Source organism: Emys orbicularis, chromosome 10, assembly GCF_028017835.1.
Source record: "Emys orbicularis isolate rEmyOrb1 chromosome 10, rEmyOrb1.hap1, whole genome shotgun sequence".
In the NCBI taxonomy this organism is placed as follows: Eukaryota; Metazoa; Chordata; order Testudines; family Emydidae; genus Emys; species Emys orbicularis.
In genome coordinates this window covers 57,239,425-57,259,826 of record NC_088692.1, presented here as the reverse complement: position 1 = coordinate 57,259,826, position 20,402 = coordinate 57,239,425, and the positions used below count along the sequence as shown (strand labels likewise).

Below are 20,402 nucleotides of genomic sequence, written 5' to 3'. Positions count from 1 at the left end.
GGAGCGGAACTGGGAGCGAGAACGGTGCCGATGGCCATTCCAGTACCGGGATCCAGATCTGGATCGCGAAGAAGACCGTCTGTAGAATCGGTGCCGGGAGCGGCCTCTCAAATGGGATCGGCACTCATACCGGTGCCGGGAACTGCGTTGGGACTCTGAGCGGTACCGATGCTCGGGTCGGTGCCGAGAGGTGGACCGGTGCCGGGAGGAAGAGCTGGGCCGCGAGTACGACCGGCGCCGTGATGAAGTCCGGTGCCGGGACTGCGAGCGGCGTCGGGACCTGCTCCGAGACTGGGAGCGGTGCCGAGAGTCCACGCTCGGAGATGGAGGGCGTAGCAGGGCAGGCTTGCCCCTGGATTGTACCATGCGGAGCGGATGCAGTGCCGCGGTCTGAGACGGTGCCGGTTCCGTGAGGGCAATGAGGTCTCTCGCCGTCGCAAACGTCTCCGGCGTAGACGGGAGACACGGCTCAACCACGGAACAGGGCGGGGAGCCAGTCCACACCGGACTCAACGGCCCTACTACCGGTGCCGGCGACAACAGTGTCGATGACGGCGCCTGCAACCTCGGACGTTCCGATGCCGGACACAACTCCGCAGCCAGTGCGGGGGGGCACCGGTGCCTGCTGTTGCGTGGCAGTCTCTTGTGTTTTACTGGGTCTCTTGTGACCCGGAGACAGGGAACGGCGCCGAGGGGCTTGCGGCGGATGCAGTGCTGATGGAGGACAGTGCCGTGGGGTCTTATCCGCATCTCCTCACGGTGCAGTACCCGAGGCCGCCACCGGGGCGCTGCGCACCGAGGCGTTCAGTGCCGGAGCTTGGCATGCCGAAGGAGGGTCTGGGCTAAGTGCCGCCTCCATAAGGAGCTGTTTAAGATGAAAGTCCCGCTCCTTTTTGGTCCTGGGCCGAAAAGCCTTGCAGATCCTGCACTTATCAGTCTGGTGAGACTCCCCTAGACACTTTAGACAAGAGTCGTGGGGGGTCTCCCGTTGGCATAGGCTTAGCACAGGTCGCGCACGGTTTAAAGCCAGGAGCCTTGCGCATGAGCCCGGCTGCACGCCGGGGGGAAATGGGGAGATGAAAACCCCTTACCCCCACTAACTACTTATAACTACTCTGTAACAGCTATTAAACTACTAAACTATACTAAATCTATAACTATACAACTAACAACTATCTACAACAAAAACTAACAAGGAAAGCTAGGGAGAGTGGAGGACAGCTATGCCGCGCTCCACAGTTCCAACAACCGTCACGGGCGGTAAGAAGGAACTGAGGGGGCGCTGGGTCAGCTGGGGTATATATCCAGCGCCATGAAGGCGCCACTCCAGGGGGCTCCCCAGCCAACCCACCGGGTGTTGCTAGGGTAGAAAATTCTCCGACGATTGTGCACGTGGTGCGTGCACACACCTACTTGGAATCGATATGAGCAAGCACTCGAAGAAGAACGGCTATAATGCTATGTCTTCAATTTTTATCTGTGCATCTCTTTAAGGATTAAGATTCCACAAAATGAAACAGCTCCCATTTTTAAGTAAGAGGCGATAATGTACTAGTCAATATTTACATTCATCACTGCCCTAAAATAGATGGAATCCAATGACCACAATTCAGCAGTACACACCTATTTAGTAAAGCACTTAAGCAGATGTTTAACTTTAGGCACATATTTAAGTCCAGTTGACTGCAATGGTATTTCAGCACATATACAATGCTGAATTGAATGGAAGTGTGACTGATCTTATCTTTTTAAGTATCAGAGGGGTAGCCGTGTTAGTTTGGATCTGTAAAAAGCGACAGAGTCCTGTGGCACCTTATAGACTAACAGACGTATTGGAGCATAAGCTTTCGTGGGTGAATACCCACTTCGTCAGACGCTGTGTCTGACGAAGTGAGTATTCACCCACAAAAGCTTATGCTCCAATACGTCTATTAGTCTATAAGGTGCCACAGGACTCTGTGTCGCTTTTTACTTATCCTTTTAGTGGCTGCCATCTGATCCCTAATACTGCTACAGCCAAAGGAGAATTTCTATTAGGAAAAGGTGTAGTGGCATAAATTTTTTAAAATCAGATATCCTGAGTTTATCCACCAATTATGGTCTTGAATTCCAAAAGCCCAAGGTAAGTGAAACAGTGAATTATTATAAAGTCCAATGTGCTTATAAAGTTTCCAATTCCTGTGTCATAAAAGGGATGAGATGTGTTTCGGTGCTTCATAAAGAATATACATCAAGTATAACTTCTGCATGGAAGAAACTTTTTAGACCAACTTAAACAAGGTTTCATAACCAAATATCCTGCAAGTTCTGCAATGTTTTTGTCTTACTGGATGCATCCTAGATGACATACAACTACTGCATAGTTGAAATTACAGTGTCTGTCAGACAAATATAATCAACAATAACAACTTAGAGTCCTTGTGGCTCCTTGTTGTTTTTGCTGATACAGACTAACATGGCTACCATCATCAACAATGTTTATTAAAGCTATCTGACAAATGTCTGATTGGAGAGGATCTGTTTAAATGTACAATTGCATACACTATGAAGGCATTTCCCAAATGAAGACTTTTACATGTTGTCTAAATACATTACTGGCAGTAATATGGTGAAAACTGTTAATAATTTTGATAGAAAAAATTGTATGATTAAACACTGAACAGCCACAAGTGTACCTCAAAGTTGTTGTCTATTTTAACCCAGCCCAGATCCTCCATGGCATTTGTGGAAAGGTATTTTTGATAGGTTTTTTCCAACAGGTTTATCTGCTTTTGATTAAATGGCTTCCATCTCTGCTTTGGTTTCAATTCCCAGACAACACCAGAACTACAAGGTAAGTACATTAATGTAATTAATACTTTTGAATAAAAATGCATTGAAGTAGAGTATACCAAATGTTCTAATGTTAATAAAAAAAATAATAAAAAAAAACCCACACAAAGCCTCATCCCCATATTTCTGATGCTGATTTCCATTCGTCAAAATTATGATTCTTTCTTTATGCCTGCTAAGTCAATGACTCATGAAAGTGGAAATGAAATTTAGAAATGAAATTTATTTTTCTTGAATACAGATTTCTACAGTTACTATCATAACAAAGTAAAGACATGACCCAAATTACTGATGTCCTTTGTGGATATTTCTATGCATCTATCTTTGCAATTTTGGATGAAAAGGATATGATTTAGTACAAAGAATCAAGTTAATAGTAAAGTTATTTCTGAATTATGAATAGGAAATTGAAGAAAAGAACTGATTGTTTATTATCATGCACATGAGTGTTTTCAAATTTAATTTGCCATTGTGAAAGCAACAGTTGCTAAAATGCAGAGTGACAAATCAACTCAAAATTTACCTTGTTGTGTATCACAAGGCACAATTCTTTTACTAGTCACACAATAACTCCACTGTACTCAAATGATATAATAGGACTTGAAGTCCAGAAATAAATGTCAAATTAATTAGGGAACTGTGACAAGACAGGCATTTAAAATGTATATTCCCTCGATAGCTCTACAACAGCAGACAAAATGTAATTTTAAAAATTCAGCATATAATGCTAAAAAAATGTCCTATTTTAGAAGCATAATCCACTTCAAATGACAGTTTTCAAGTGTATTAAAGTATATGCCTAAACTACTCCTTGGTCCATTTAAAGGCAAACTTGCTTTCCATCTGCAGTACCTAGTAATCCCTATGTAAGAGATTTCTTGTTTATTCTCATTGTTGACCAGAGAAAGTCCAAGACTATGAAGTGACAAGTTTATTTCTTGATCAGGTTGCTCCATCTCCTCCGCTTGCCGTGCTTTAGAAACTAATGCAACGTCGTCTGTAAAAAGCAGTACTCTCTGGCGTCCATCCAGAAAGGACACCCAGTGTATCTGAGTATTTGAATTATAAGGAAATTGACCACATTCATCCTGAGTTGGAAAAAAGAAAGGTACTTTAGTTGGTTGCATAAAAACACAAAGCAAGTAGCAAGCAACGGCCCCAATTAAGCAGAACAATTAGAATTTCTGAGGTACCTTATTATTGCCTTTAATCTGTTGTAGGATATTAATGGGATGGAGTCTTCTGTCATCATGGGCTGCCTATACAACCCATACTTTTTTTTTGGTATTTAGGGTCTTGTGGATTATTAAGATGTTAAATAAGATATCCACATTTTTTAGAAGAAGCTAAGGGTAATCTCAAGAATTGAAGACCTTAGCAGTACAATGACAGAGTTAAGAAAAATGAATCCCCTATTATACAGCACCTTAGTATACTAATCACAATATTAAATGGACAAATGTAGTGTTTAAATGTTATAGCATCCCCTTAATGTGTTAGAATTCTTTCAGGGTTAACACAACTGTGAATGAATGAGAACTGAGACAGTTATTTAGGCTTTTGAAATATAACTTCAGAAGTGAGTATTAATGTATTACTCATGTAATGTACAATAATTAACGTAATGCTAACCATACGCTGAAAAGATGTGTCTTAACATACATTAAAACAGGTTTCAATAGTCAGAAGCTACAAGTAGCAATTTTCCAGTATGTAACGATGTTTACATTGTAAGGTACCTCAATTTAAAAACAAAACAAAACAAACAAACCACCATTACTAAAACTGAGCGAAGAAAAATAAATTCCACCTTGTAATAAAAATGCTCCTTTATTCCTCTGCCTGTCAATTTCCAGTTATTTTCCATTTTCCTGTCCTAGACTATATGATCTAATCCTTTGCCCATGCAAAATTGTTCATCAACTTTTTTTTTTTTTAATATGAAGTGCTGTTTCTGGCAGGATGGATTTGCTTGATCTTTTCCTAGGTTTATGTCTTCACCTTGGTTTTGCTCCCCTTTCTTCCTGTTTCTGTCTCAGCATTGTCTTTCTACCCTCTATCCTAAATCATTTTTCTCTCCTACCTGCATGTTGTACATGCTGCTGAACACTTAAGTAGCTCACAGTGAGCAACTCCTGCAATGCAGTACTCTACTCAATGGAAGTGTTTCCTCTTAGTGAGGGGAAGGAATTCAGGGTTGTGATTTTCCCCAACCCCAAAAAATACATATTATATTCTGGAAAATAACTGCAGGAAGTGCTGCTTTCACCTGCTGCAGTTCAAACAGGAATAATTAGAGTGTACATTGTTCACTTTTGATACTGGTATGAGTGACCATCTTCACTTGCTGCATCACTTCCTCTTTCATTGCCTCCTTTCTTTAGAGGTGTATCAGCAAATACAGATTTCTAGTCCTGGCAGCAGTAACAGTCTGCCCCTCTTATTCCTCATTTATACACAGCCTGCTTATTAGTCTGATTAATGTTTGTTTCAGATAAAGGAAATTGGGAGATCTGAGTTTTGCCCTACACACGAGGGCTTACAAGATTCTTCAACATACTCTCAAGTAGAAACAGCAACTACACAAAAGGTTACCTATGTACAGAAACAAAAACCATGACCTAACAAAAGGTCTTGCATTTTAAATGACCATATCTGAAGTCAAGGCCTTATCTCCAGTCTCTCAATGAACTCATGATTCTAGTTTGGGTCACACCTTCCCTCCCCCAATATTTAAAAAAAAAAAAAAAATGTACCTTAAGTAGATCATGTTCACCAACATTTTGTGCATACGTCCAAGTTAGTTTTCTTATTCCAGTGGGATCTGCCCAGGCAAACAGTCGCACCTCCTTTGGTTTTAACTCCATCTCCTCCTGTAACCCACTGTGATAAAAATAGGCAGGTAAATAAGCCACTGAAACTCATGGCATAAGCCGAGTTTAATATGAAGCACTGGAACATCATTGTAAAATATCTATTTCTTATCTTCATTATATTGTATTCAAGAAAAGTGCATGAGAATTTAGGTTCCTTGCCTTCAACACTAAAAACCAGATAAAAGTTGGAAAAAATAGATGGCAGAATTCTTACTTTTACATACCTCTGTTTATATTTAAGGGTGTCCCATTGAGTCTGGTTAATGATAAGAGCTGGAGCAGCTCCCTCATGGTAATCTGAGAAGTTTATGACTGTAGAATTTTCAGAAATGTTCACATTTACCAGTATGCCTCCATTCTGTTGAAGATAAAGACTTGCACTGTATATAGTTTATTAAATATAAAAGCAATCTAATGATCTGCTGAACTCTAACAAATTATGAAAATGATTAACCAATTATTAAACCATTGATTAACCCTTTATACACTATTTACAAATGTAATCTTAATGTAGGTTGTGACTGATTTTTAGTTAAATCTTTGAAATAGTTTTAAAGATTATTTCAGTGTACTGGCTGAAATATTCACCTTAAAATACTGAAGATGTTAGAACTTATATTCAAACCTTCGTATTTATTGCTTCTTAAGTTGGCATTCCCCACGTAAAATATGGCAATGTTAAACTAATTCTAACGAAAACTTTAATGGTTAATTCACAGAGAAAATAATCCTCTAAAATAGAGACACAGTTGTACATGTGCTCCACCAGCTTTAAGGGGTCAGCACTTTTGTCTTTGGATGGTCAATGTCTTTTGGGGAGTGAGGAAGGCCTTTCCTGGGTATGTAAATGGATCAATCTCCCAAGCAATCAAGCCTGAAAAAGTTTTCCCTGCCTTCTGAGAAGGCTTTCCATAGGAATCTTGTCTCACATAGGGAAGAGCAGAGGATCCAATATGTCTTCCAAAGTCAAAGCCACTCTCCCTAGTCATGTGAGGGTTAGGGGCCTGAGAACAGTTGTGTCAAACCTCGCTATATGTAGCTTCAGAGAGGATTCTCCCACACAGACAGTACACCTCATTACCTTAAGCTTACTTTGTTGTTCTGTGGAGTAGTGAGAGTATCGGGGAGAGGGGGCACCTGTTATCAGTGAGGAGTTCTGTTGGTGGACCTATTCAGCTAACATGTTGTAGCGGGGTGGTTACCCGCTCCTGCCCTTCGGGGCTTAAAACAGCCCAGGGGAGGGCAGTGGCTGGGGCAAGAAGCCTGGGCTGATTAGGGAAGGTAGGCTCAGCTGTGGCCAAGCCCCAATCAGGCCCAGCTGGCCCCTATAAGAGGTAGTGAGGTCCGCAACCTTACACATGTGGCCTTCTGAAAATCTCCTAAGAGGACTGGAAATAAATGAGACTGGAAGACTTACACTCTGCTATTTGAAAATTTAATTTTATGTCAAAATTTCAAGTTAAGGTGGAAGTACTAAATCTACACTGTTTGCATTGTAGAGACAGAAGTTTGTGAAAAGAAGGGGTGTGGCCTAACAAAATCCAACCTGCCTTCAATATTTGCAAAGAGAGGGACAGCCCAAACAGTTTAGATCAGGTTGCAGGTCAGGACCCAAAAATGGGGAGTCAGAGATATCACGCTTACATATCCTGTGTTCCTAACTATTTGAAAAAAATAAATCTAAGTGCCTCAGCACATCTCTCCAGCAATCTACAATCCAAAATCATCCCCAACAATCAGTTGAGCGACTTGCCTAACAATCTGTTCAACCATTCAGTGTTTGGTTTTGATTATATGTAAAGTATGTAAACATCTTTATGATGTTGTAATAGCTTAAGTATTTGAGATACAGAAGTAATCTTCCCTTCCTTTTATGGTGGCGCACACATCACAGCAAATCTTGCTGCAAATCAAGTAAACAAATTGCAGGTGACTTATACCATTCTATTTATAGATCAATACAGCAGTGCAGTTCATTACAAACTTGTGAAGAAGTCAATTCAACCTAGTTTCATACGTCTAACAAAAAGGATTTTTAAAAGTACAAACTGCATATCCTGCATAAGCACAAAATGCATATCCTGCTACATTCACCCTGACTTTTCAATAGGTACTTTAAATCCATCTGCCAGCACTCAATGCAGGGGACTAAGAAATTACATTGACTTGGTTAACACCACAAACATAACAAAATTATAGAAAATATTATTATTTAAAGTCAAAGACTCACCAACTCTTCCAGACTTAACAAAGTACCATTGTCCTGTGTGTTATAGAAGAATGGTGTGGATGCACTTTCATAGCCCACCACTCTGACACATAATTTACCAGACAAATTTTCAGGCCAAAATGGAAGACACTGGGGAAAAAAAGTCAAACAAAGGACACATGTAACATGATGATAATTCAACAACATTGTTATAAAGATTAGTTAATGACAAATATGTATTAGTCTTTCAGATACTCTCCCTCCATACCTCTGACATCCAGGAGCACACCTTTACACTGTCACTTACTAAGTTACTCCATCTATGATGATCTAAGAAACTTATATCAAACTGCCTATTGAATTTTCTTCATTAATTTGACAAACACCTCAGCCTGATTAACAAAAATATGAGTATTTGTTACTAAATATTTTACCTTACACAGAATCATTTGTCTGTTTTAGAAACATCTAAAGCAAGAAAAACAAAGAATACCTCTGAAGATGAGAAATAATTCCAGTGATGAGTTGGCAAAGAGCCATTAGACTTGATTTCTCCAGCGTCCAGCTCCAGAGAAGAACGGTTTGCTATGGTGTAGAACGGAGTTAAGGTAACTATCCTGGTGAGATTAAAACTACTCATTTTGATGCTAACTCCAACCTGTAGAATAAAAATAACTTGGTTAAACTCAGCCCATTTCTCCATGGTATTTTCATCTGCTTGACATAACTAAAACAAGTGGAAAAGTAAACCTTTATGTTATCCCATAAAGTTATTCCTTCTACATATTTATTATCCTATTAACAGCAATACCCAAAGGCCTCAACAGTAGTAGGACCAGTGCTAGAGACTACACAAACTCCAAGGAACAGAGACTGTACCTCCAAAGAAGTGTGTGATATACCCAATACAATGGACACAGATTATTTTAGCAGTGGTATTTTATATTCACTTAGAGAAGGGAAACCCAAGGAGGATAAAATTACTGCAATAAAGACATGAGATAAATATGGCTTGATCAACATGGGAGGGAGGGGGGGAAAAGGTCAGATTTTCGAAATGCTATTGGGAGAAAAGGTCAGATTTTCGAAATGCTATTGGGAGAAAAGTGACAGGCTTTGGACTTAGCCTGGATGAACAGAGCAAGAGATGAAAAAATGGAAAATAACCAGGGGTCAATCTGCCCTTTAATAGGACAGGGGGTGGGTTCTGAAGGGCTATCAAAAAAGTGGATAAGTGGTTTTGGTTTGATGGGAAATATAAAGTTTATCTTTAAAAGGAAATGTTTGTATTCTCCCTATAAATGTTTCCATTTTGCCCCTAGGATGGTTATTTCAATATCTGCAAACAAGGTAATGTTATTTAGTTATCTGATTATTTTTTTTAAGATAGCCACTGTATATAGTCTGAATCTGATATTTCGAAGACTGACACACAAAATTAAGTGTATACATACTATTAATTATTTGTGTATTTATTATTTGTAGCACCTAGAAGTTCCAGTCATGAACCAGGATTCCCTGTAGTAGGTACTGTACAAATAAATCACGTATTTGCAACTTGATCATCTGTGTCTCTAACTTATCTGAGATGGCATGTCCATCTTTGAAAAGATAGGCCTCACCATGTCCAAATATTTAAACATCTGTTTTCACAAACTAGGCCTGAATTCCCAGGTGGCCTAACTACTGGCCACCAAACGTCAAACTAAGTGGTATTATGCATACTAGTGTGATTATGTTAACAAACCAATGCACCCAAGAAATACAGATGAAATATCAAATTGGCTTTTGTTAAACTTATTTGTATCCAATATATTTAATTACTATTATTAGGCTTCAGAAAAGTTAGTAAACAAATACAGAAAGTAGGCCTTACCAGATAGTCCCTGTCATTGCCTGGACACTTTACACATCCGTAACTTCCGACAGTATCAAGGGAGAAGCTAGTGGACCATGAACTAGTTGAAATACATAACTGGATCTACAAAAGAAAAAGCATTTTTAAAGATTTTTTATGTAAATTTAAAAAACTTAAAAAGTTCATATGCTGATTATCCATATTGTATTATATTAAATATCTAGCCCAATTGTGTAATGGCACCAACGCCTAGGTCGTAAGCTTTTGAAAATCCCACCCATGATGTATTACTAGCAAAGTCACCCAGTTTCACCGCTGCAATTCCAGCTAACTGGCTTACTAAAACCGCTAAGTACTCGGGCTCTGGCAAAGAGGTTCACTGCAGCAGAAGATAGGTGATCAATAGAAGAGCACACAAAACCAAATATGCCATCTGCCCTGGTAGCCATTAGTGACCACAGCATGTAGATAAAGAGGGAGAGGAAAATCTATAAATGCTTGTGGTCTCTATTTAAAGGTCAGGGTAATAACCAAAAGATGCTGTCAAGACCAGTCTTCACTTATTGCTGACAATTTAAAGATGCAACATCCAGGACTAAAGGCCTACATAATAAAAAAAAAAAATATGAAAAAAGAGTAATACTAACAAATTGTTTCATTTATTTTGTCACAAACACTTTTTTTTTTTTTTTTTTTTTTTTTTTTAAGAGCATGACTAATGTATTTAACACAATGTACCCTCAGACAAGGAACTAATGGGATGTTCATCACCCAAACCCCTTTGCCTAGCGAACTTCTGTTAAATTGACTATGACTCTAAACAGCTGTGAGAGAAACGATAGCCTTAAAAATCAAAAGCAAGCAACTATCTCACCTGTCCACCCTCCCACTTAATATACCTCTCTTCAAATCTAATAAATAAGAAATGAAATAGATGCTTTTATTGCCTTGTGGCTGCTCAAACCCCCACAATAAGATACAATTTTCCCCTCAAAATTACAACTCTATTTATTATAATTTTTGTAAATACAAGATTAGCACTGCTTCACGTTTTCCAACATTTTTCATTTCCTTTTTTTAAAAGTTGAACTCCAGATTATATCAGTGCAGAATGAACTAATGTTGTACTGCCTGTACAAGTTGCTCCCTTGTTTCCCCAACCTTCCCCGAGATTTTGGGAAGAGAAAGAGGCAAGAGAGAAATAAACTAGTGTTTACTTTTCTTCCCAAAAGGAGAGCTAAATTTAAACAAAAACACAAAAATACTGATGTTATATAGATAGATTTTTTTTAAACAAGTATTGATACTGAAGCAGGGTAAGAATTTCAAGGCCAAGCATGAAAAATGTCAAAAATTAAATTCCTCCTCACTTGAGGAGATTTTAAAATAAATTAGGTACCATACCTTGTTTTTACTAAAAATGTTCCTTTTCTTAAAGGAAAACAGGATAGTATCCCTGTAATCTGCTGGGTGTTTCACATGTATATCTTCAGCACGATACTGCAGAACCCGGGAAGTCTTATTGATTATCCAATAGGGACTGAACACAGACAGGATCATACGGCTACCAACTCGCCTGACATGTATATAGACATCTATTGTCATCACATCTGTGGAATTGGAGGTAAAACACACAGGAAAAAATTCTGGCAGCCCATCATGGACTCTAAAATGTCCATTCCAGTTTTTACCCTGATACTTTATCAGAACTAACTCCATTATTTCCCCACTGATTCTTGAGTGAAGAACATCTGCAGCACTCCCTTCTAGCAATTCATGAGCTTCTGCGGTTCCCTAAAATAAAACAAACAATTTTTAAGAGGCTTACTGGTAAGAACTATACAGTATTATTAACTATACAGAACTATACAGTGGTTACTACAAAAAGAGTGCAATAGCTTATATTCTACTTTTTAAGTCTTACCTGTTCACTTGACCCTAGAGTTTCCACTAAGGGATATCTTTGATTACAGACACACAGTACAGGGCCATCATGACTGCCCACTGTACACAGGAAGCCTTAAGAACTCAGGGACAAGCCAATATATTACAGCATAATGATTAATCATCATCATATTATTTCAAACATTCTCTTAATAGCTATATTTGTCTGAAGTCCAAACTCAGTGTTTCAGCATTCAGTATGGCCGGATGGGGAAAAGACACTTACAAATTTAATCTGGTTTCAAAACCTAAACAGATCAAACCGTCAACAAGGGGATTCTTATACAACCCCTTTCATTCAACTATTTCACAGTTAAAGAGGTATTTTACAGGTAGCACAGTAGCTAAATCAACTTGCCTCAAGTTACATATAAAACCCATGGCAGATCTGCGAGCTAACTAGATCTTTTCCTCCAACTACTAGAACATACAAGTTTAGTTTCACAAATTGAGAGCTATTTGTTTCTGTGAGAGGATCCCCTGCCTGGGGACAATTGTTCTTCACTTTTCTCTCCATACAGCATTACACTCCTGTTACAATTTTGGATCCTGGCATGACCTACAAGTCAGCCTGTCCCAAGTTTTTCGAGAGAAATTACTGTAGCAACCAGCTCTACCTACAAAGTTTTTTTAGTAACTGTCCATCCAAAGACTCTCCTAGTTTGAGACTAATATAGTAGTAGTATTCTGTAGTACTATTCTGAAGCCCTAAGATGGGCCTGTGGTGATCAGATGCAAATAATGCATTTTACCTTTCATAAATGAAGCCAGGACACACAAATCAGCTGGCAATACCAGAAATAAACACTAACAAGTGTTCTTCAATGCCTCAGAAACGTGTGCAATGAACACCAAGTTGCTTCTTGGTCAATCATGGGATAAATACCAATTTTCTTTAGGCCAGGAGGCTGAAACACCTCACAGCAGTCATTTTAGGCTGTCTACTGCTGTACAAAAGCTTAAGAGGATTTCATTCTTTCAGGGGTCTTGTTCTCTTACAAAACAAAAAACGAAACAATCCAAGACCAAATTTTCTTACTTCTGCAATATTTTAGCTACAGAGTTAAAAGTATTTGTATGGTTTTTTGGGTGGGCTTTTTTTGTTTGTTTGGGTTTTTGGGGAGGATGGGAAGGAGAGCACGTGTGCGCACAATGGATTCGGGAAAAGGATGGGAGGTTATTGTCCTACTATTCTTTATGTAAGTCTGTCCTCCTTCGATGTGACACTGGAAATGCTTCTCCATGTTACCTCACCAAGAAAGTAAGGAAGGGGAAATTATCAAGAAAGCCACTAACTTCTTCACATTTCTAGCCAAGTTAAATGTTATAGACGGCCATCATGAAGACCTAAATTAATAGCCAGGGGGAAAAAATCTGGTGTCCATCCGTTTTGACATTTAGCAATATGGTCCTCCTTGGCACTAAACTAAGGTACAAGTGGGGAACAATGTTCCTTGTACGAACAATATTTGATCCTCTAGAAAAACCTGGTCCCTAACTCTTGTTACTCCAGGTGGATGGCAACACAACAACCGTCTCTGGGTACTAAGCCTCACCATACAAGAGCACTCAGACTGACTTGGGATGAAGGAAAAAGACTCCAGCTCACATCCCTTGCCCTAGAATCCAAGAGCCAATGTAGTCCATAGAATATATAACTTAATATCTTCTGTTTATAGATGGAAATCATTGAATGTTTTCCTTAACTTTATTTTAAAAAGTCACGATTTAAATTCCATACCTCAAGTAAATATCTCAAAGAGTATGGCAGAAGATTCCTCAAAGTGAGCGTTGGGTAAAGATGGATAATGTAGGCTGGATCCCAGTCCTCCCCGTGCGTGGCAATAAAGTTTAGTTGATCAGGAACAGCAGTTGTCATGACTATTAGAGGTAAGAAGCTTACTTCGGTAGAAGGGCACTGTAACATACATCTCACTTCACTGCTTCTATGAAGCTCTTCTCTCCAGGCAATATAAGTTGTGGATTCTTTAAACTGACCTTCTAAGATCCCTGTTGGTTGAATAAATAGATGACACCTACATGGAGGGGGGGAAAAACAAAAACCACCAATAGAGCCTTCACAAACACACAAGTGTGGATAACACATTTAATTTTAGACTATACTTAAATAGAATAACCTTATCACACTGAGTAACCAAAAATCTCTGAAATCCCACTGATTAACCCTTTATGCAATGAAAAATAGTGCACTGGACATTCATAGACAACCTTATTAACAGTATAAGAAATATTTGTAATAAAAAGGTCAATTCTTTAGTGTTTGTAACCTGGATGAAAAAAGATGATTGCGGGAGGATGAATGCAAGAGAATTCTATATTAGACCTTGTCCTAATAGATAAAGAGGAACTAATCACAGAAAAAATGGGTACTCACCTTCTCGTAACTGTTGTTCTTCGAGATGTGTTGTTCATGTCCACTCCAATCAGGTGTGCGCGCGCCACGTGTGCGGTCGTTGGAAACTTTTTCCCTTAGCAGCTCCCATCGGATAGGCTAGGGACCTCCAGGAGTGGCGCCTTCATGGCGCTCAATATATGACTCTGCCGACCCAACCCCCCTTCAGTTCCTTCTTGCCGGCTACTCCGACAGAGGGGAAGGCGGGTGGGTATTGGAATGAACGTGAACACCACATCTTGAAGAACAGTTACGAGAAGGTGCGTAACAGTTTTTCTTCTTCGAGTGCTTGTTCACGTCGAATCCAATCAAGTGATTCCCAAACTCTCCCCCAGAGGTAGAGTTTGAGTTAAGAATCACTGACTGGAGAACCCTTCTGCCGAAGCTGCGTCCTCTCTGGCATGCCGGGTGATGGCATAGTGGGTGATAAATGTGTGCACGGAAGACCAGGTTGCCATTCTGCAGATCTCCTGGATGGGCTCCTGGGCCAGGAAGGTGGCTGACGAGGCTTGTGCTCTTGTGGAGTGGGCTATAATCGCTGGGGCTGGATGTGACAAAGTGGTAATGTTCTTAATGTTTTCTCTGAATACTGTGTGGGTGCCTCAGTTTCCCCTATGCATTTCTTAGGTATCTAGGTGGGGGGAATCAGTGTGTATGATTGTTGCCGAGCCCAAGAAGGCCCCAGTGATACTGTCTGCACAGAGAATGTCCGGCACTCTGTCTCCTGGCAACTAATGGCCTGGGCCCCTCCTCTGCAAAGATGCCAACTGAAGGTGTTGGAGAACAAAGAGATCAGGTGACCTCCTGGCCCAGGAAAGAGACAAAGGCCAGAGAGGAGGGGCTGGAGGGTCTCAGTTTGGAGCTGGCTGGGAAAATGGAGGGGAGCCCAGTCCTGCTGTCTGTACCTGCAAGACCTGTCTTGGACTGTGTTCCTGTTGTCTAAATAAACCTTCTGTTTTACTGGCTGGCTGAGAGTCATGGTGAATCGCAGGAAGCCGGGGGTGCAGGGCCTTGTCTCCCCCAAAGTCCTTGGCCAGCTCGTAGCAGGTATGGATGCAGTCCGTCATCCAGTAAGAGATGCGTTGTGAAGAGACCGGACGTCCCTTCATCCGGTCTACCACTGCTACGAGCAGTTGATTCAACTTCCTAAAAGGCTTTGTGCGCTCGTTGTAGAATGCTAGCATTCTCCCAACATGTAGAGAGTGAAGCCTCTGCTCCTGCGCACTAGCATGTGGCTTGGGATAGAAGACTGGCAGAAAGATGTCTTGGTCAATGTGGAATTGAGACACCACCTTGGGCAGGAAGGCTGGGTGAGGCCTGAGTTGTACTTTGTCCTTATGGAAGACCGTGTAGGGAGCGTCAGAGATTAGTGCATTTAACTCGGACACCCTCCTGGCTAATGTGATGGCAACCAGGAATGCCACCTTCCACGAGAGGTACAGAAGGGAGCATGTTGCCAGTAGTTCAAATGGGGCCCCCATTAATCTGGAGAGGACCAGATGGAGATCCCAAGCAGGTACCAGTGGTCACGAATGTGGATATAGCCTCTCCATACCCTTGAGGAAACTCCCTACCATGGGGTTGATGAATACAAAGTGCCCCAGCTCTCCTGGGTGGAATGCCGAGATGGCCGCAAAGTGCACCCTGATGGATGAACCTGCCAATCCCTGCTGTTTCAGGTGTAATAGATATTCAAGGATGAGTGGTATAGATGCTTGAAGGGGCTGTACAGAATTCCTAAAGCTGGAAAGCTTCCCAACAGAGGGGAGGAGTGGGCTCTGCCCTGCTTGTTTATGTAAAACATGGTGGTGGTGTTATTGGTCATCACCGCCATGCACTGCCACTGCTTTTTGGTTAGGAAAGTCTCACAAGTTGTTGCGTCGCTCTGAGTGCCTTGATGTTGATATGAAGCGGGAGCTCGGTCTGCGACCACTGACCCTGCATCAGTAAGTCTCCTAGGTGGGCCCCCCAGCCGAGAGCGGACGTATCCGTTACCAGGCCATGGAGGAATGAGGGGTGCTGAAAAGGACTCCTTCATAAACCGCACAAGGATCTAGCCACCACCGAAAGGATTCTAGAACTTGCTCCGGTACCGTCACTACCGAGTCCAAGCTGTCCTGATCTGGATGATAAGTTGAGGTGAGCCATGCCTGGAGTGGCCTCAGCCTCAGTCTGGCGTGCCTGACCACACAGGTGCAGGCTGCCATGTGCCCGAGGAGACTCAGGCATACCCTTGCGGTTGTGGTGGGGTATCGCCTGAGGGTATGGATGATATCTGTCATTGTTTGAAATCTGGACTCGAAGTATCGCTCGCACCTGCACCCCCACAATGAATTCTAATCTTTGGGTCAGGGACAGCGTCGACTTGTCTAAGTTGAGGAGGAGTCCTAGTCTCTTCAAAGTCTCTCTGACCAACTGGACTTGGGACTCCACATGCTCCCTGGAGTGCCTCTGCAGCAGCCAATTGTCGAGGTAGGGATATATCTGTACCTGTCTCTTGCAGAGAATGGCCGTGACAACCGACATGCACTTGGTGAATGCTCGGAGGCCGTCGACAGATTGAATGGGAGCACCGTGAATTGACAGTGTTTGTGGTCGACCACAAACCTCAGGAAACACCTGTGGGCTGGACAAATGGCAATGTGAAAGTACGCATCTTTCATATTGAGGGTTGCGTACCAATCTCCCGGATCCAGGGAAGGTATGATCGTGCTCAGGGAGACCATGCGGAACTTCAACATGAACTGGTTGAGTCCTCTAAAATGGGTCTGAGACCCCTCTTTGCCTTGGGGATAAGGAAGTATCGGGAGTAGAATACCTTGCCCCATACCTCCTCCACTGCCCCATGGCAAGGAGCGATTGCACCTTCTGCATAAGGAGATGCTCGTGAGAAGGATCCCTGAACAGGGAAGGGGAGGAGCGGAACTGGATAGAATATCCTACTACTGTGCGGAGCACCCAGCGGTCCAATGTTATTTGTGACCAAGCATGGTAGAAGTGGGACAGACAATTCAGGAAGCATGGGGAAGGATCCGCAATCACGGTGGGTACGCTGTCCTTGGGCACACCTTCAAAATCCTTGTTTGGAGCCCAACGATGGCTTGGTCGGGCCCTGTCCCTGTCCTGAAAGCAGGTTTGAAGGCTTGCGCCTGTTATTCCTATGGCGATAGGAGTCCTGTCTTGGCCGAGGCTGATACTGCCTTTGTTGCTGGGGCTGGGGCTTAAAGTGTTTGCGCTGGGTAGCAGGCATGTGCATCCCCAGCGACTTCATAGTTGCCCTTGAATCTTTAAGGCTATATAGCCTAAAATCAGTTTGGTCTGAAAACAGCCCTGCGCCCTCAAATGAAAGGTCCTGCAGGATCTGTTGAACTTCCAGGGGTTAGCCGGAAGCTTGGGGCCACGAGGTCCCCCTCATGACCACCCTGGAGGAGATGGTATGCGTCTCTGAGTCAGCCGAGTTGAGGGAGGCCTGCAGGGAGGTCCTCGCAACTGCTTTCCTCTCCTCAACCATGGCTGAAAATTCCAACCTCGACTCAGCGGGGAGCAACTCCTTATACTTGGTCATAGATGACCAAGAATTGAAGTTATACCTGCTGAGGATAGCCTGTTGGCAGGTTTTCCTCAGCTGGAGGTCTCCAGCAGCACAGACCTTCCTTCCAACTAGGTCCATGCGTTTATCCTTCTTAGACTTGGGGGCCAGTGCCTGTTGCCCCTGACGCTCCTTCTCATTTACTGCTAAGACCACCAGGGAGCAAGGGTGTGGGTGTGAGGAGAGGTACTCGTAGCCCTTGGAAGGGATGAAGTACTTCCTCTCAACTCCTCTGCTGGTGGGCGGGATGGAGGCTGGTGTCTGCTACAGATTAGTGCTTTGGATGGTCTTTATTAATGGCAGCACCACCTGGGAAGGCCCTTCTGGGGCAAGAATGTCCACCATTGGGTCTTCTGCCTTAACCACTTCCTCCGCCTGCAAGCTCATGTGACAGAGGAGGGCTTGGTGTGCCCTGTGGTCAATGGGCAGGGGCCCTACAGCTGACGCTCCTGCTACCACCTCGTCAGGTGAGGAAGATGAGGTCGCCAGCAGTGGTACAGGGTCCTCCCTGGCTCTCGAGCTGCCTGGGTTGCTCTTGGACTGCACCAGGCTCCAACACTGGCTCCTCAGAGGCAGCTATCTCATGAAGTGTTGGCAGGTATTGGGCAGGTTCCATGCCCACCTCCTCAGTCTGCGGGGGCAGCCAGGAGAGGGTTGCTTCAGCTCCCCGCGGAGCAGGTCTATCCTTAGGTGACTGGTAAGGAGAGCATCCCGAGGTCACCGATCTAGAACTTCTGGAAGGGGTACCCTGGGCCTGATGGTAAACCCAGTGGGTCCAAAAAGGCCATTGCTCGGGGGGTTGCCACTGTGGCTGCCAAGCCGCACGCACGTCCCTTCGGCACCTGCTCAACCTGTGCTGACTGCGCCTTGAATAGTAGGAGTTTCTATCAAGTCTTAAGAATCCAAGGGCGAAGACCATGGCGGTGCTGAGGCCCCAAGGGTCAGCCATCGGTGCTGCAAGAAAGAAGCAGGGGACCGGTGCCGCGACCATCTTACCGATGACCGGTGCTGACAGTCTGGTGAGGGAGACCGGTGCCGCTTATCCGGTGACAGCAATCAGCTTCTGCGCTCTGGTGCTGCTTGTGAGGGCGTTATGGATCGGTGCCAATGCGTGCTTGGTGCCGGGAAGACGGAACACTGCGCCCCCGGTGCAAGGCATGTTCCCACTGAGCACGGTGCTGGGGAATGATGTGGCAATGGTGATCAGGAGCGGTGCCGGGCACGATGCCGGTCCAGTGACAGAGCGCTGCATCATTGCAGGCTTGCCTCTGGACGGTGCCGGTCTCACCGGTACCGGAGGCTTGTTCTTGATGACCGGGGGCCTGGGCCGCAGTCATCTCTATGAGATCCCTTGCAGCCTCAGTGTCCAGGGTGGAGAATGGCTCCAATACCTCCACCTGGCCGTGCCCTGCCGGAGAGTCACTTCGCGCTGGACTCAATGGTGCCTTCTTGGGCGCCGGAGTTGATGGCACCGACTCATGGTGCCTGGGAACTAGGTCTTTGCGCGGGTGCCGCAAAGCATCCCCTGGCAGTCTGGGAGTTCTGAAAGGGGAGCATCCTCTCAGGCTTTTTGCAATTGTGAGGCACCGGAGAAGTGGAGCAGTGCTGGGGCGCTGCACCTTTTTGCGGTGCCGGCGATCACCAGTGCCGACAGTCTCCTTCAGTAGAGTCCTTCCTCGGCACCAAATCGCAAACAGACACCGGAGCGCTCTGCACTGAGGCGCTCGGTCCCGAGCCTTGGTGGTCCATGAGCAGCTGCCTCAAATGGAAAACCCGCTCCTTCTTGATCCTGGGCTTAAAAGCCCTGCAAATCTTGCAGCGCTCAGACGGATATGCTTCCCCCAGACACCTCCGACAAGAGTCATGTGGGTCACTGTTTGGCATAGACTTGTGGCATGTGCTGCAAGCCTTAAAGCTGTGGGCTCGAGGCATGCCCGGAGCCCCGAAAACCGTGAAGAGGTGGAAACTACTCCGCTCACACCCTCTATAGTAACTAACTACAATTACACTAATACTACAACTAACAACTACAAAACAATAAACCAAGAAGAAGAACTAACTAGGCAAAGGGAGCACTTGCAAAGCAAGCGAGACACAGTTCCAGTGCCGCCATGGACGATAAGAAGGAATTGAATGGGGGGGTCACGTCAGCAGGGTGATATACTGAGCGCCATGAAGGCGCCACTCCAGGGCGCTCCCTAGCCAACCCGACAGAAGCTGCTAAGGGGAAAAGTTTCCAACAACCGTGCACGTGGCGTGCGCACACCTGAATGGAATCGACGTGAACAAGCACTCGAAGAAGAACTAAAAATTAATGGTAGCTTACATACAAGTGATCATGAGTTGATCACATTTATAACATGGCAAGCAGAATAAAGTCCAGACCAGTAATACGTATACTTGGTTCTTTAATAGTGTCAATTTCAAAGCTGGAAACAATTATGAGCCCAATCAGCTGGGAGGAAGAGTTTAATGAGAAAAATGTGCATAATAATTGGCAACCATTTAAGAACACCTTACTAGACACCCAAAAAGCCACAATTCCACAACCGAGGAAGAAGGCAGTGTTGGCAATAAACTGACCTGGTTTAGAGGGAAAATGAAGGCAGCTGTTAAAAAAAAAAAAAAAAATACAACAAAGGGAAGAAAGGGGAATCTGATAGTAACTAATATAAATCAGA

General features: G+C 43.5%; 1 protein-coding gene across 1 annotated transcript in view; it reads right to left on the bottom strand.

The window, feature by feature from the left end:
- VPS13C (vacuolar protein sorting 13 homolog C) overlaps positions 1–20,402 on the bottom strand; it is a 191,515-nt gene that overhangs the window by 42,547 nt on the left and 128,566 nt on the right. The window contains exons 60-68 of the mRNA XM_065412581.1: positions 13,461–13,755; positions 11,180–11,569; positions 9,794–9,898; positions 8,411–8,575; positions 7,939–8,067; positions 5,933–6,066; positions 5,589–5,715; positions 3,685–3,920; positions 2,676–2,826 (exon numbers count right to left, since the gene is read on the bottom strand). Coding sequence (XP_065268653.1) covers positions 2,676–2,826; positions 3,685–3,920; positions 5,589–5,715; positions 5,933–6,066; positions 7,939–8,067; positions 8,411–8,575; positions 9,794–9,898; positions 11,180–11,569; positions 13,461–13,755 — 1,732 coding nt within the window. The remainder of the gene's footprint in view (positions 1–2,675; positions 2,827–3,684; positions 3,921–5,588; positions 5,716–5,932; positions 6,067–7,938; positions 8,068–8,410; positions 8,576–9,793; positions 9,899–11,179; positions 11,570–13,460; positions 13,756–20,402) is intronic.